At 38.7% G+C, this 18,548-nt stretch overlaps 1 protein-coding gene across 3 annotated transcripts in view; it reads right to left on the bottom strand.

Moving 5' to 3' along the window:
- Positions 1-18,263, bottom strand: part of col5a1 (procollagen, type V, alpha 1) — an 81,270-nt gene extending 63,007 nt beyond the window's left edge. For 2 of the 3 annotated variants that reach the window (XM_044175423.1, XM_044175424.1), the window contains exon 1: positions 13,635-14,050. In XM_044175423.1, coding sequence (XP_044031358.1) covers positions 13,635-13,734 — 100 coding nt within the window. In that variant the 5' untranslated portion in view covers positions 13,735-14,050. Of the gene's footprint in view, positions 1-13,634; positions 14,051-18,032 lie in introns of those variants that run through there. The other variant, XM_044175425.1, reaches the window with a different exon arrangement.
- Between the last annotated feature and the right edge of the window lie 285 nt (positions 18,264-18,548).

Below are 18,548 nucleotides of genomic sequence, written 5' to 3'. Positions count from 1 at the left end.
GGGAAGTCTGTAAGGAGCATCCAGTCGATGCTAACTGTGTCATGACCCCTGCTGAGAGGTGTTGCTTTTGCTAATCCGCACTGACACAAAGTAATCCCATGAAAATCAGCAGCTTTTTGGGAAGGAAACAATTGTCATCAGGATGCCCCTCATTCCATACCCGTTAACCACTCTTTCCTTCCATCAATCAGTCTGTTATACAAACTGTTCCACTTTCTCATTTCCATTTCCCAATTTCCTTTTTCCTTACATTACTTTTTTCATCCAAGGTTTTAGATCCCTTGATGGATCTAAAAGCGGCCACAGGGCCTCTGCTGGGTCACCTGGAGGTCAGCCAGGTGGAGAGGGCCAATTAGCAGCTAGGTGAAAGGATAGCATAAAATATCTCTGTCCACACACCAAACTAATCTAACCAATCTATTTCCCTCCCTCTTTGACGTATTCTTACACACCTTCATTCATGGATTTCTGTCACCGGCAGTCGACCTTGCAGAGGAAGCTGTCCTCCTGACCACATCCTAAGCCACAGGTATGGGTCTCAGTCCCACCTTGTTAAGCTGAGATGTTTACCCACTTAACATGAAAGATCCCTCAAGAGACCAACACCTCTGGCACTAGATGCTAAAAATACTTTTCCCCCTGACCACAGCCCCTCACATTCAAGAGCCAGGTTCTCCGCACATACACAGAAACTGTTTATATGACACGGTTGTGTGTACATTTGCTCTTCGCCAGCCTGCTGTGCTTCTTCTGCTGCTTTACCTACTTTCATGCAATGGAGCATGACACAAAAAAGCTATACTATAAATACAGTGCATCCTTTAAGCCTTAGCGCTCTTTGGAAGCTTTTTCATGTGTAAATAAAAACATCTTTCCTTTGCCTCTCATGTTATCCATACAGTACATTGCCTCCATCAATACACTGGGAAACTATTACGGATGTCTGTAATGCTCTGATCAGCCTCAGGGCCTCTGCTGTCCACAAGTGAATGCATTTACACCACAATTACAAGACAGTGCAACCAAGGACATAACATGTAAAAAGAGGATTGTGGTTAACAACTCAAAGGATTCACAAAGGATTAATTCATCTTTCCTTAGTTGATGAAAACTGCAAAGTCCAGCTTGTCTTACTCAAACTCTACACAGCTCAAACATGTTTCTTGCTATGAAGCCCGCATGTTCAATGTTTCTGAAAAATAAGCTCGTAGATGGATGGGGTGTAAAGTATCCACTTCTACTCCCACAGTTAGGTCTTCCCAGGCCATGTGCACAGTGGAAACTTGTAAGTGTAATGTACAAATTAGTAAGCAAAGTGCTGTATCTTTGATGTGATGTGCTAAAAGAGGAGCGGTTAACTTTGTTTTCAGCCTTTTATGGGTTTGTTTGTCAGACATGGGTTGGATGAGGTTGCAACATAGTAAAGGATAATGAATTCATAAAAGTATACAGTTTAAGTGTGAATTATTTTTAAATGTGTGGTGAAACTTACTACATTACAGCCGACTATTACAGAGAAAAGTTGGTATGATGTGTTTTGCAAATATCTTCCCCTTCCTACTTCACTACACTTTCTTTCTACCATTTTTCTCTCTTTCTCTGAACAGTAGCTTGAGTGCCAGATTCATAATCCTGCTCCGGAGCTCAGTGCCAAGATTGTGGTGGATCCCATTCCCCTAACCTATCATCTACCCTTGATTTCAACAAATGCACACATACATACACACACGCACATTTTGTAACAACACTTAGTGACTCCAGACGGCACCATTTCATTTGACAGAAGGAGGGGTGCCGGACCAGTGAATTAGGACTTTTCATGGGGGGGGGGGGATTAACATTCTTCCCTCTTTCCCTGCCCCCTATCTTCCTCCTCCAGCCCTTCCTGAAGTGAGGCCTAACTCTCCAGGCACATGCTTGACCTGGCGCTGAGGACAAGGAGTAATTTGCAGCCATAAAGAGGACCCTGCCTCTCTTGGAAACCAGCACAGCTAAAAACAAGAATGCCCAATGAGAGACTTCCCCCCCCTAGAGCGCATCACAGACAGGGAGGGTGTAAGAGCTTTTTTTATTTCACCTGATTATGTTATAAAACTTTAACTGAAGCCAACTGTTGTGAAGTTGGAGCCTCACTGTACAACAGGCTACAAATAAGGCTCTGACTTTAATTACTTAAAGCAAGACTACGTAACTTTTAAAAGAAGAACTTCATTCTTCCTCTAAGTAATAGTGGAATTCATAGGCAATAAAATGCATTATTGCTCAATTCAATACACTCAGGTGTTTTGCAGCTACAGCCTTACTTGGTCTAGCATAACCAGTACCTTATGCTGGGTAATGTTAGCTATGGTTTTGTTAGAAATTTTGGATAGGTGTTACTGTGTAACTGACTCTTCTCTACATGTACTACTGTTACACTTCATTTAGGCTAAGCATTTATCATTATCCCATGTTTTCCAATTGTGGCCACAGTAGCCGCTGTTCGGCAAAGGTTACAAAGGCTCGCTTTAAAGTCTAAAAAAAAAAAAATAGAAGGGTTTCCCTCAAGAAATTGTTTAGCTGAGATGGTAAGCCAACTGGATCCTGACACAAGGCCTAATCAATACTAACACTCATGAAATATATGGCATTTGTGGTGTGAAACAGCACTTTTAATCTTTTTCTCTTAAAGGTTAATGTTTTATCTCATAAAAGTCTATTAACTTTTGTTAAGTTTGCGAAAGTTGTCATTGTTTCAGGTGAGGCAGCCCACCTCTGCTATAAAAACACAGCGTGAAACGCATCAAGATATCAGGTCCAAGAATATGATAACAAAAAAACCTAAGACACACTTCCATCAACATTGACCTTAAGTTGTTGCTTCTGGGTTTCATGTGACCAGACCTGGCAATCATACTGCAGGCATTACGCTTGCTAGATTGAACGCATTACATACACTGCATGGACATCCTGTGAGAGAACACGCACTGCTGCAGACATGCAACACATGAGTGAACTAATGCCAGCACAAACCTGAATGGGATGTCAGTTAGCAAGATGGCAGGCAATCACACACACCTGCACCTCAGCTTAATTAAACCTACCAAACTACTGTCAAGAGAGATTTCTTGGCAATCACTGCTCCGCTACATGTAAGCTTTGCAGTGAGGCTCAAACTAAGGTGTATGTACAACATACTGTACTCACACATACACAATTTTGAAGACAAGATCACAGCTAGAATGGCGTACAAATGTGAATGTGACATGCTAGTGGCTGTTTATGTTATATTTCAGTAAACAGCTACAGTAAAATCCTCCCATGGCTGGGTGATATGACCAAATATTAATTGTAATAATAATTGAGAAAAATATACATTTATGTTAATAATGATAAACTGACAATAAAGTGAAAAAAAGTTCAAAAATACTAATATTTATATGCAATCAAGGCTCCCGGAGAATATGATTCAATGAGAGGAGTTATTGTAAAGATAATGTAACTTTTAAAAGAATTAACACATTCTTTCTCTTAAAAATGAAAAGTTGAATTTATAATCAATTAAGCACACGCAAGCATGCTCAATTCAATGCACACATGGGTTTTGTTGCTAAAGCCTTACTTGGCCTGGTAACTATGTAAATGACAGTAATGAGTCATTGACTTCACAACTCATGTCTACTTTTGCTTGTCTATTAACACTCGTAGCCACAGTAGGTGCAGTTCAGCAAAAGTTCCAACTTCAATGCTATAGTATTAGCATTAGCAAAAGCAATCATCATGTTATCAGTGGCTCAAAGAACAGTGTTTACACTGGCATGAGCAAAAATAAGTCTGTAAATGACCTCACATGCCAGTATCAGTTTCATTTTATCAGCCAGCTTTAATCCAGACTTTTCAGGAGACTGACCCAGTGACCTGGGCTGAGAGCTGCACACATAAAAGCAGCTGAGGAGGGAATGAGAAGAGTGAGATCTTTTTGCTTATACACCTAATGCCTTCATTCCCCTGGTCATGATCAACTCATTCTGACGTTCACCACAAGATACTCAAAGATTAACCCTAGCCTCTAATCGCACAGAAAACATTGAACAAGATGAATTTAGAAAACAAGAAATGACAAGCAGTCAGAGAAATACATGCATAGAAATCCACCCAGAATCTTCAGACATATTCTTCCATATTCACCCCGACACCCACAGACATACTGACTCCCACACAAAAATACAAGCACAGAGACCTGAAAGATGATCCAGAGAACAGAGTTTTTCTGACCAGAACTTCTCTTGTGTACTCTGAGGCTCAGTGCTTTAGCCTCACTCTTATTGCTTTAACAGGGGGAATACCAGATGGTTTACTTCACTGTCTCCATGCTGCAGCTCACAGCAGTGAAGATAAATCACCGTCTGCCGTCCACCACAGACTAAGATGGAAAAACTGAGTTAAGATTCCTTGGTGCACCTCTGAATGCTTATTTTATAGCAAGAAACTACAGGAATGGTACTTTTGAGGCATATGTGTGATGCCTGTTGTCTCTGTCTTTTTATCTCTCCTTCTTCTTATTCCACCCTCAGTAGTTTTGTCTCCTTTTGCACCAGCTTCATTTTTTTACCTCCATTAGCAAATTTATTTCCCTCTGCCTATTTTATCTTTTCCTGAATTGTAGCCTTTTCCTCATTCTGTCTCTCCCACAGCAGATATGGTTTTAATGGCTGACTGCTGAGAAATGCATGATAAAAGAGGGCCCTGCAGCACTGAAATTACAGAACCATTTCCTCTCACCCAGTCTCACAGATAACCATTATTCCAGCACCAACACACTGACACAAAACAATGAAACTGAATCTAATAAATATGAAATCCTGCACAATAGTGAAGCTTTTCCCTTTGTTAAGGACTATCCAGCACTGACGCACCACTAAGGCCTATCAAATCTAAGTGGCACATTTTTCAACACTTCCTGAGGTGCTGTGCCTCTTAGCTAATGATGGGAATCAACCCAAATATGTAATGTTTTCTCACAAAGGAAGAGTTTCATCATCATTAGTGAACTCAATGACCCATAAACATTTGCAAAGAAATGTTTTTACCAAGTCCACATAATCAATATATGGACCGCAATATATAGCAACAAGAGTAGATTAAAAAAAAAAGGATATTTTATGTGCAAGTGAAAGCATCGAAATTCCCAATTAAAATCCAGTAATGCTTCTAGACAAATGTTTCATTAGAAGGGCATCACTGAATACTGACAACTTACTGTAGTTAATGTAAGTAATACATTTAAAGCTGCCATGTCACGATGCACAAGCAATCATGTCAACAATGTCTAAAGGGAAAGGAAATCACAGAGAGCGGATGGGAGTTAAAAAAAAAAAGTAATGGCACAGTTTCAGTGTGGTGTGGAAAGAGTGACGAAACATGAAAATGATCAAACAAACTGAACATTTAGGTTATCAATCATTGTTGTGATAGTGATAACACACACACTGTAATTGCAGCCTGGGGTAAGGAAAGCTTGCCGTCTGCAGTGCCAAATAATCTGCCTGAGTTGCAGTGAAAGCCAAGTCACTGCAACTGTCATCTCCTACTGACACCTCAACCACTGTCTTGAGCAACATCAACCCTGTGGGTGAACAGAAGTCACTGTGAGAGAGTAAACTGCCTGACTGACAGTAGGCTACTTCACCTGAGTCATCAACTATGAATCAAAATTGGCTCCCGACTTCATGTCCCGGGTTAAGTGAAATAATTTTGTATAATTAAAAAAACAAAACATTTTTCAAGAGAAGAGTTGACAAACCAATCCTGTCTCCTAGAAATTACTACTAACTTATCGTAATTACTATAGTCACCAGTGTCCGAAATTAACTTTTTGATTCACCGGCCAAGGGGACTAGTAGATGAAAAAAATCCACCGGCCAAGCATATTTTTTACCGGCCAAAATAATAATTTGCCTTTTTGTGTCACATGTACATTTGTTTCAGTACATTCCATTGAGATAATAAAGTATTATGTTGAATACGAACTTAAAGAAGAGGGCAGAGTAAAATTTGAAGAAAAATTATTTTAATATATTGATCAACGGTTAATCAATTCAGGGCTGAATACAACTCAAGAAATCCTGATCTCAAGATTCTACTGAAGTATTTGCTATTAAATGTACATAAGGATCAAACATAAAAGTAATGGGACAAACAAAGGACTTTCACGCAGGAGACCGGGGTTTGTTTCCGTGTGAAACCAATGGTCAATGTTTCAATAGTTTTAAGGTAGTTAAGTAGTTTTAAGTAGTTATTATAACCCAAACCATGATCTTTTCCTAACCGAGTAGTTTTGGTGCCAAAAACCTAACCAAACTGCGATGGTCACCTGAAATGTTTCTTTGCTTTATTTTGAAAGTCTAACCGGACGTTGCATATTTATTATTGCTAACTTTCATTCTAGCAGAATGAAAACGTGTTGAAAACCTGACACTGCCACAGTGGACCGCCGTGTGTATTACACACTTTGACGTTGTACCGGGTTGAAGCAGCAGACAGGCGGAAAGTGACGGAAAATCTACCCACATTTGGCGCTTGGCAAGTGTTAATTTCGGACCCTGATAGTTACTACTAACTATATGCAACTAACTTTGTTTTGCCAATCACGTTTCATGAGGAATCGTAGTTACTGCCTGGATTATGCTCCCTGGCAACGTTTTTTTGGTTTTTCATGCAGGATTTTGACACCGCGTGTGGTTAGGTTTACGTAACAATAGCATTTTGGCTAAGGTTAGGGAAAGATTGTGGTTTCGGTTACATGATAATACAGTAAGCACGTTGTGTCTCGTGCTTCCAGTCATTGTTGACTTTTTCCCAATATGTAACCAACACCACACAGTCTTTCCATAAACTTATCCAAGTGCTGTGAGTGTGTAAAGATAACCATAAGTTAAGTTTTATCACGCTTCAACTGCTCCGATATTGCAGAGACAACAAAAATGTTACATTTTACTGATATGTGTAGTGTCAACATTGTGTGACTTGGTAGATACATTATTGACAATGTTTCCTCATTATGTTGGTAGAAAATGTAATCCAGATGGCATAACATTTTACTGTTGCAAATTAGTGCTATAAGTAAGTTCTAGGAGACTGTGTTGCTCAAAACACTTATTTCTGCTGGTATTGAGTGGTGTCTTTGTTTGTCTAAAACATCTCCTTCAGCTTGCTTCAGCACATACTAGTGTAGTGTTTGCGGTCAAACTCTAGCTTGGTCCCTTGTTGCAACAAAACCAAATTAATTAAGCCCAAGGCTTAATTACAAAATACTGCTGAATAAGCAAAAACGTGTCTAACTTTAATGCTGCCTTTCCATTCCAGCTCTAACTAATTTCATCACCTAATAAAGTACAAATAGAATACATTTGACGACAGTGAAGTTTCTGGAGTGACCAGAAACCATTGTATTTCCCCTAGTAGGAAAGAAATGCTTACTCTCAGTATTTAACTGCTCAGGCTGTGGCTAAGCTTGGGCTGGGGAAGGGGGAATAGGGTTGGAAAGGATGAGTCATACATTGCTTTCCATGCTGAACGATTATAATACCCCATTACAGAGAAAAGCACTGTTTCCCAGCTGAAATGAATACTCGGCTTGTGAGCCTGGACCATACTTTACTTTTCACTCTGCCATGCACTACACGCTGCAACAAAGCATATTGTTAAAAATCAAATACAGGAGTGGGAGTTGCATCATGAGGTAGCACATCCAACATTTACATCAATGATGTGTTCGTGTTGACATTTCAAACGCCACTGCCTCCATTTTTTTCCCTTTTTGTCAAGGAGTAGAGAACACATCGTCCCTTTCAGTTGTAATTTGGAACTGAAATGATCCATCTTTGTCCATGTGTTTTTAGCAGATACTAGCTTTGGTCACAACACCTTTAGAGAAAACCATGTGTATCTGGCTTTAAATCAAGCATGCTGTCTAATTAGTACAGAGCACCATTGAGCAGCAACAATTATTTGACCCTTGAATAGTCTGGAAAGGAACAGCCAATATACTGTCCAGAATATGGCAAATAATGCACTACTTGTGCTGCACAAAGGATCTCCTAAACTCTGACATGGGGTCAAAAACTTGTCCTGCATATTTTGTTTGATCTCCCATGTTGTTATCAGGCATTAGAGCTGATTTATAGAGTCCTTTCCACAAAGCCTGCATTTACAGGCTGAAGTGGCACATGCAATTGCAGGGTCACTGCTAACTAACTAACTCAGATTCCTTCCTCTGCACCATGGCAATAGGCACACACAAGAAGCCACTTTTTCTCACTGCCACTTATCTGATTGAGTTGGACACAACCTCAGGATTGCCACTAAGAAACCACCCACTCAAAGCCCGACTGAAAAATCACAGTTACATGTCTGACTGAAAGATGATTACTAATGGGAGGGAGTGACTAAAGGCCTCTGGGCTGCCATGGTGATAATGCTAAGGCACATCTGTGTCTGCCTCTCACCTTGAACAAGCTGTGTTAGTTTGATTTTGACAGAGCTCAACGTTTTAAATGAAAAATAAAATGTATCTTTGTCCTTTCATTCAGTCATATAAATGGGTATGACATTAACAAAATGAAAAGGACCTTAGTTCTATAGCATCCTGTAAAATTTACAAATAAAGCACACCCGAAGTTATGCAATTTGTTAAATTCTGCATGGAGTCAATCACTTCTATGCGCTTTTCTAATTGGCCTCATGAAGAACTTTATACACAGTGACAAAAAGGCTAAATTGACTTATCCATATAAATTCCTTTAGAAGAGGAGTTATCCAAATATAAAGAGACTGTAAATGAAAAACAGCTGCAGACCAGCTGTATTCGACCTTTAACCCTGTCATAAAGTTGGCTCGCTTAAACAAAAAGAACCTTTTAATGACCCTGGATGTGTATGTGCAAACCTGGCTGAAATTCAAGGCACATTGCTATTATTTTTACAAACTCAGCTATAAGGCTGCAGATGTTATTCAATTAGGAATTTTCTCTAAAACCAGCACATAATGGTGTATTTTCTTTTGAAAAATACAACAGTATTTTTTTCATGGTCCCCTGTTCCACCACGAATGGGAAGAAAACATCTGGAAGACATTTTTTCTGGCTTTTTGGAGGGCTTAGCAGACAGCACAATGGAACTTATCGATTCCAGATGTGAAGACGCTCTGTGAAACAGCGAGGCCTTCTTCTGTTTATCCCTTTAAAATGTACATAAGGATAAAACAAATATCAGCTCCTAATATATAGCATAATTCTCGAATAATGACCATATAGCATATCTGCTGGTCCTTTCAATACTGTCGTCTATTGCCATAGGTGACTTTGGCCAAAATCCATCCCTGTTTTCATTTGCACGTAAGGTATTCAAAGAATGTTATTTCAGTATTTTTGATGACTAAAGTACTCTGCACAAGTAGGTTCTGGACCTTTGTGAATGTTTGTTACTGATATAGATCATCCAAAAAAACTTTTGCTTCATTAATGATAACAAACCATAGTGAAAAGAGTCAAAACAGATTTTCTAAGACATGTGAAAAGAGTCCACTGAGGAAACTAAGTAGAAAAAGCAACTCAGCAGAAACACAAAGGATACCATTTGGAGAAGAAACTAGATTTGGTCTACAGCAGGTATGCTTATCATAAAACTACAAAACAACTAAAGTCCCACACTAGGAGTCCAGGGTATTACATTACATTATAATGTATCTATTACATTTGACTGAATGTTATTTAGTCAGACATCTGAAAACATTAACTAGCTAGAAACTAGACAGACAAAACACTTTTGTTACCTAAATCAGTTTCAATTCAAATTCTGCATCTCTAGAATTGTTTAGGAGTACAGGGTCCAGAAAAACTCCAAAAAGCAGATTCTATTCATAAAAAGCATTAAACACTGACATAAAATATATTACTACACACTCCTTATCTTTCTCTTTTACCTCCAAGAGGCAGAGGAGAATTTACGGAAACAGGGAACAGTGGAGCTTCAACAGCAAGAATTCCTTTCTTCAGGCAGTGAAACTGTAAACCTGACAGCAGTGGCAATCCGAAAGTCCTGACCTTCACCTCTGAACTCTGACCCCTCTTCTCATTCTTAACCTCTATGTCTTATAGGCCTTCTGTTATTACCACTTTTCACATGGGTTTAAAGCAAGGCTTCCTCATTAATGTCAAGGCAAGATTACCTCCCTTAAGAACTGCAGCCTATGACTTCACTCATTCTCTCTAATAAAGCTTGACTTACATTCAATGTGCTGATCCTTTATGACATCTGGTTGCTGTTGACCTCTAACTATTTTGTAGTGTGCAAAAAAAATAAAAATGTATTTCTACACTTTGGGAATATACTGCGAGCCTAGAGGCATATCTCAATATTTTCTCTCTTTACTATTAGGTTAGTCAGTAGCTAAAATGCTATTTCATGATTTTATTAAATGCTATTCCATCATAACATTTTAGGCTAACAGGCTAACCATTTTACAGGTTAACGAGCAGCCTTATCATTTTGGGGTTCAGTGCACCATTACAACCTTAAAGCTACACTAATATTTTTTATATTACCAAATGACTATGTGTAATGTGAAAGTGATCCCTCGTGTGACAAACTCACAGAAAATTATCACCCGACTGCAATTTGTCTCAGCTCTATGGAGCATTTAGCATCTTTCTGCTCACCGTTTTGGTTTTACAGCCTGCAACTTTATTGTTTTTGTTCACTGTCACCGTTTTAATCAACCCTGTTTCCAGCACGAGTCGGCAGCGTTTTAAGTGAAAAAGCTCAGGTACACCTACTGTATGCTACCTGCCCAGCACCAAATGGCGCACAGACAAAGTTAGCAACTAGTTAGCTAGTTAGCATAGTGTAACATTTAGCAAGCTAAAGACCCAAATATTTTCCTCAGGAGTTAATGGAGACTAAAACAGAGATGAAAGGAAAGTGAATATTAAACTTATATTCGCCAATTGGGCAGAAACACAGCTCCAAATGAATGCTAATGTTGTTTTGTGCCCGCTAGATGTGTAAATAGGTAACGGCTAACACGTTTGCCACAACAACTTTATAAAGTAATATGTCAGTGTTGTGTTTTCAGCTTATTCTGCTGCCTCCAGGTGGTGCAAAAAATTAATGCAGCTTTGTAAACTAAAACTCAAATTTCACATTTGAATAATTAAAGGTAGGTTTTGCGTAGCTTTCATTATGCTAATGACTACCTTAATTTATATTAAAAACAATTATAAATTATATAAATGAATTCATAAGAGATTTGTAAGACTCTGAGCTTAGCAGATTCCTGGGTATTTGGAATCAGATCCATTGTGGAACTAGTTATTGAACCCCAACAGTCCACCAAAACATCATTAAATTATTACATTAGTTGTCAAACATTAATATAATGCAAAGATATGGCATCAACTCTATGAACTGTGTTTACTATTGTGTGTTATTACAGTTGCCCAATCACTCTTTTGTTTTGATTTCAGTGGAATGTAATAATCACACAATTTAAGGAAATATACCTACTATATAATCAAATAATATAATAAAATAAAATAATAATAAACTATAATTGATATTATATTCAATTTAACATTATTCATGACTATGAAATGAATAATTAAATAAGATTGCATTTCTTTTGCAAGCATACTGTGTATAGACTTGACAAGTCCCAGATAACCAGTGATGGTGTGTCTGGGCAGGCCTCTGCAACTTTTCAGATGAATGTACATCCAGGTCCTCCCTGAGGCTAAGAGGTCATCTGGTTTGGGTCAAGATGAATCTTTTACTGCTGACAAACTGGCTGTCTGTGATTGCCATTTGTCTATGATGATGGGGAAGATACATGCAAAAATGTTATATTTTACCATAATCCGACATTAGTGTGAATATTACACAAAAACTGAATTTAATCCAATACTGCTGCTTAACTTAACTAAAATAAGAAAAAAGATGAATACAAGTAAAAATCTTAAACTTGAAGAACAAGATAATTAGTTTACATAAAAGTTGCATGTAGTTGGCATGTTGTTAGCACGAAGTCATCAAGTATTTCTCATTTGGCACGTGTCAAGTGTCATGTTTCAGGAATTAAACCAGCATCCTTGAGGATAACTTTCAAGACTCTGATTGCTCTCTGTCGGTATTAAGAGCTGATTAAATCCAGCCTGCAGCATCAAAATGGATTCAGTCCCATGCTCTCTAACAACCCAGCAAAACTCAAGTCCAACTCCTCTGTCATCAGAAATTACCCAGATCTGGATCCAACCATTATACAGTGACCTAAGTTGTGTTCAATTAACAACCAGTGTTTATAGGCAACATGAAAATAAACAGGCTGCAGTAATTCCTTTAAAAGGTATAACAGTATAGCCCATATGAGCTTGGAAAAAAAACACTACAACTGCATCTGTTTTTTATTATAATCATTTCAAGTATTCTACAATGGAATGAACTTTAAATTGAGCGTCTGGTTCGGTCAGGCACAACATCACATTTATACCATCAGGACTATCTTGGACGCTTTCTAAAAGTCCATGAAGCAGCAGAAGAAGCCACCTGTTCACCTCAAAGTCCTGTGTCAGAGCCTCACAGCAGACAGCAGACCACCAACCATGCCAGGCAGTCTTCAGGTGCTAATAATACATGAAGGCCAGACCCCAGCCCCACTGCCACAGCACTGCATGACCTTTGAAGACCCATGGGACACAACAGTGCCACACAAGAGTGTCTAATGATAAAAATCACTTCTTCCTTCAAGCATATGGAGTGAGTTTAACTGATATTTAAGCAACATACCAAACTTTCATATTCATATTTTCAGACTCTGCGTTGTATAACTGTTACTAACAAGCATGAGGAGAATTTGTAGAATGCAATTAGGGGAATATATGGGGGTCTGAGCCATAGCAATGGGCCCTGTACTTTAGAAACTGTGCCTCCTGATGTCGGAGTCCTTAAGGCAGCTCCACCCTACCACTCCACCCAGACTAGCTACAGCCCCTCCCTCTTATGAAAATTATGCTCATCCCTCTCATCAGTTAAAAAAAAGAAAGCTATAGAAAAGCCTCTTTAAACTTTCCTGAACTGCACCACAGCAACATTACTATTACAACATAGTAATAAGTCTGTAAAATGCTAAACAAAATAGTCAAAGTGACATGTAATAAATACATGTTATTGCAATTCAGGGACGTACTGTACAGTATATCCTTTCACTATATACATATAAACTTTGCCACAACTTTGCCATTAAGATTATATATTCAGGCCTAAATCCATATTTATCAGCTATTGGATGGTTTTGCAGTGGCAAAACTTTTGCCAGCTCCTCCATAGCAAGATCACAGACAAAATAAGTGGTCACTTCTATATCAGCCTTTCTCAAAAACAAAAAAACACTTTTTCTCAAAAACTCGCAGTCTTTTGATACTTTGACAAATCCCATAGTTTCGGGCAGACCAAGCTGAATACATTAAGGCACCAATAAAGGCACAAAGATGAGTTTAGGAGGAGGGGCGGACATCACAGCGATCCACTATAACCAAGGAGAAAAACTTTTCAGCGCAGCGCAGCTCCAAACTGAATCCAACAAATCTTACAGCTGCATCTTACCTGAACTTGTTTGCGATATGACAAAAAGCAGAATCACCGCTAAAGTGATTTGGGCGTCCCTTATCCTCCGTTTAACTTTCCATCTTATATGGGTATCCATGACCGCCAGAGACGTCCACGGCAAGTGGATTCACTTTTCAACTTGGAGCAACTAATTAGATTTGCAACAACTTCTGGTCAGGACAATACTAAAAAGCCAAAAGTCCCAGAGAAAGAGAAAAAGGGGGAGGGGGGGTGTATCGTTATTTCTCAAGCAGCCATAAGGGTTTGTTAGTGTGCGTTCCTCCAGCTATTTGACGGATGGGCGCCCGTCTCTCCCGCACAGCTCCTCTCCGCTCTGCTCTGCTGAACTGTCCTGCAGCGCTGCGCCTCCGTTCACAAGTGTTGCCTCCTCTTTCAGTCGTCACGTAAAGCCCCTTCAAGTCCAACGGGGCAACACACACACACACACAAAAAAAGGCTTTCCCCCAGGCTGTCACTCACTCTGCGGACAGGAGACTCGGGCAAATCAGAGGAGTCCATAAATTAGAGCCAGCCCTGTTTTTGGCCGTGGGTGGGAGGAAAAGTTTAGGGAAAGTTTCACGCCTACAATTCGTCCGCTATTTCCAGAGGAGAGGGTCAGAGCGGGAAAAGCAAACTGATTTATATGAACAAAGGCATGGCATTTAATTATATACACGACTTTGTTGTGTAAAGTTGTGACTCTCCGAGCTGGATCTGATAGTCAGGGAATCATTATGAACTTGTGTTGTATCAATAGGTGGGCGCCACTTTTGTCCATACTTCCACATAGGCCTATTAGGTTTGAGCCAGTATCCTATACTGAACATTATTTTGATGATGTATACTGAAAAGTTATTTTAATCATTTATTTATTTATTTTATGTAGCCAGCCAGGTTGTTGTTTCAACAACAATGTTGAATAGTATTTCACTATTCCACGCGTGGCTGGATTACCAACCTTTTTTCATTTATTAAATTACTAACTTCTAACTTCATTATTTAAGTTTATTTATTTAAAAAAAAGCAGGTAACTGGCCTGAGGTCCCCAAAAGGCCAAGGTTCACTGCATATCAATTGGTTTTTGGTATTTGATTAATTGGACATTTGCTTTGAGAATGTACTACTGTACAATATCAAAAATACTGTATATTATCTAATATTGGGGCCCTGTGTCAAAAAATCTGGTTTTAACTCCTTATTATATTAGTTGATATTGTGCTCACGTGGTTGTATTTAATCAAATAAGGGTGTTGTATGCTGTACAGACTGTAAAACCCTTTAAAGAAAATTGGTGATTTTGGGCTATATTAATAAAATTGACTTGACTTAACCAACATCAAATTCTTGCTCTGGGGCCTCCTAATAACTTATATCTGCCCATGATTCCACAGTGGGCCAGTTGATGATCAAAGATATTAGGAAAAAGTAATCACATTTTATATTTCTTCGTTTTACAGTTAAAATGAGATAGTCACCAAATTCATTACCTGTATTGTTACCTGACCTTTGGCCATATCTTATAAAGGGGTCCTGTGTCAAATCTATGTTAACCTTAATTATCTTGATTTATATTGTGCTCAATATACGACCATGGTGCATATTCCTAAATAATGTTTAATCAAATTACAAATCAGTTGACACACAGAAAATTGCTTGTTTGTATAACAAAAGATTAAGATGTTGCTGTATTTACTTTGCCAGGTACACAGTAGGCTGGAGGATGAGTAACCTTGACTCCCAATGGACAACTGAGGCGCACCAGCAATTATAGACATGATGGATACACAAGTGATGATCACCCTCTGGAAAGATGGTCCAGCTTTTGTCATGGACAGGCCAAATTTAAGAAAAGAATAACAATACCAAACTCTAAATAAAAACAGTTATTTTTGATTAATCAAGTGTTTCATCAAGTGGATCAGTTGGTTTTATCAACCAACTGATCAGTGAGCAAAATATCTTTCTTGTCCAGGTGGAGTGCAAAAAAACTGCAACTCTGCAATTTCTGCCTCCCAAGAACTTGCTATACTGTAAAATGCTCCCATCAAAGTGTCTTTTTTTTATTACATTAGAGAAAGTACAACATTTTGATCCCAAATTGGTTCTTTTGTACCTCACAAAGAGAAACACTGTACTTTCTCTCTTCTAATATATTACAAAATTTAAAGGAAGCTTTTAACAGTTTATCAACCAACCAACCAACACTTAATGCAAACCTTTCTTGGAGCCTTTGATTAAGTATAATCTGAGATGTCACTGTTGTATTTTCATATAGTGATTCATCATATCTGTGAAAAAGCAGCTAATATGTGACATAATCACAGAACACTTATTGCTACTGTAGTACATCTACCTACATTGAAGAACAATTTTGGAGAAACTTTTTTTAGAGCCACACTGAGATTCAGACACCACCTCTTGCTGCCGTTGTCTCAAGAACGCCCAAACATGGCAGCTGTGTTTTATAAACTGTCACATGGCTGCTCCAGTGGGGGGCAGACTTCCATTAACTGCCCAGTAAAAGTTGGTTTTAAGCACAGTAAACAAACAGCACTGTGGTTGTGGCCACATCTGATACTGTGCCACATTGAGTTTGAATGTGGATGCTCAGCGGTCAACGTAAAGTTCGAGCATCTCCAAAACAGACAATAGTCAATGGACAATAGTCTGGACAATAATTGTCCAGTCTGTAACATACAATAATATTAACATAAACATTATTGTCAATAGGAGCAGCTTCCATATCCTGCTGTTTATTTAGTAAAATTGTTAAAAAGCTTGGGAAGATATAAAGTTAAAGAAGAAGACTAACTGTAGACTATCTGTAACATGCGTGGTCCACATTCACATTTCAAAAGTGTGTAAAATATTCCTTGTGTAACACTCAAACACATTTACTGACAGACAGAGGCATTTAGCAAAAAGAAAAGTACACACCTGGAATCCCCTTTCAGATGTCATCAGTGTACAGACTGTAACTATTTGTGCTCTATAACCACGTCTAAACATATCAACCTTTTGCCTTATGTCTTCACAGCAGTTTTACCTCAGGTAACCCCTATTACCATATGTTTACACTTACTTTGGTTTTAAAGGTGTTACATTTTTGATTCAATTGTATCACATGAATAGCTTGTTCTCAAAAGGGGAGGAGATATTTACACCAAGAATACGCTAGCCTTTCTAAACTGACCACTTAGCCATATAATGGTTACGTGGTCAGATATATGGTTCAAATTATGGCCTGAGCCCTGTATTTAGGGTGACTTTACACCTACACCACACTAATCTGAAAGCTCTCAAACTACTCCTGTACAAGGTCTCCACTTGCTCCCTTAAACTGTCTTCTAACCAAAAACATGGTGATTTATCTGACGCTGGACCATTTACGATTATGTGTCATCTGAGGACTTTCAAACAGAATAATCTTTCACAAAACAAGTCCTTGTGAGACAAAAGATAGAATATATGGTCTAAAACTGAGAAGTAAATTGTGATTTAGTGCTCAAGTTTTGCTGTTCAGAGAAATTTCTTTAGTCACCTCTTTTTGTTCTATTTTCCACATCCACCGTCACCAGGTTTCAGGCTGGATATGAAAGCCAGAGAGACCCTAATTCAATCCATCTTTTTAATTGTCCTCCACTGTTAAAGCAACACCTACAGATGATGAGACTCTTACTGAAGCCAGATGTGAGATTCCAAACTCTTGCTTGACAGTTATCTCAGTATACACACACCAGGAGCAGACTGCACCAGCTGTTAACTTAACCTCCTTTTAAGTGTTTACTGAGTGGAGATTTACACATCACTAAATCAAAACTGGTTGCACCACATAAACTGATAAATATTTCCACCCAGTAACTGCTATGAGACTGTTGCATAGCTAACTGAACCAATTGACAAAGCTAACTTTAGACATGACCCATTTACAGTGAAGAGTGAAAGAAGTAATGGGATATATGGTGAACACATCGGACACGACACTTAATTGGGAAGTTTTTAAACTAAATGTAACAAAAATGACCAAAATAACCTCAGTTAGGCCACGCTAAAGCAGAGCTTTTCAAACTGTGAGGTATCCTCCCCAAGACAGAGGGGGGGGGTTGCAGAGGGAGGAAGAAAAATACTCTATGGGGTTAATGGGACAAGTAGCTAACTTGCTGGTGTTCTAAAAACAATGGTAATTTAAATGCAGGTTGACCCGCTCACCAACATGGTTAGTAGCAGCAGCTGTGACAGCTCATGGAATTAAGGTAGGCTACTTAAAAACCCTTAGCGCCCGATTGCCGCAAATTGCTTCATAATTTGTACTCCTGCTTGGAGTTATAACTCAGTCAAACCTGTACACACAGACATAACGTTAATACACACCTTTTGAGATTCAGTGTAACTTACTTTCCGAAGATATCATATCTCCATCGTGAATAAACGTCTATTACTCCGCTTAGAAACCACAGAAAAAAAGACGTTCCTTCCAGAACTTGCCTGAGAATCATTGTGTTTTTAAGTTTTCTGCAGTATCAAAGTAAGCCAATGATAGTTGTCTGTATATCCATGGGTACACTGAAAACATGAACTGATAATAGCTGATTCGGCATACTTTTAATGGTTCCAATTTGCCAAAATGTAAACAAATATAGGCACAAAAAAAAAAAAAACGGGGCTCAGGGTGTAGCCCACAGCTAGGTAACTAACTGCATGGCAACATTGTACTTCCTGTTTACATCCCTCAAAGCGCCCAGATTATGGGAGCTCTAGTTCCAAAACTTAGAGCATGATTATCCCCAAAATATCAGTAAGACAAAAGATAATAGGAGTGACGAATCCATTAATATTACATTTTGTCATGTTGCCCTATCAATGTCCTATCAACATGGTTTATCTACAGATAGTTGTGTTTAAAACCTTTTG

This window comes from Siniperca chuatsi, linkage group LG18 (genome assembly GCF_020085105.1).
Source record: "Siniperca chuatsi isolate FFG_IHB_CAS linkage group LG18, ASM2008510v1, whole genome shotgun sequence".
In the NCBI taxonomy this organism is placed as follows: domain Eukaryota; kingdom Metazoa; phylum Chordata; class Actinopteri; order Centrarchiformes; family Sinipercidae; genus Siniperca; species Siniperca chuatsi.
Note: the sequence above shows the minus strand (reverse complement) of the source record. Positions and strands in the feature narration are given on the sequence as shown.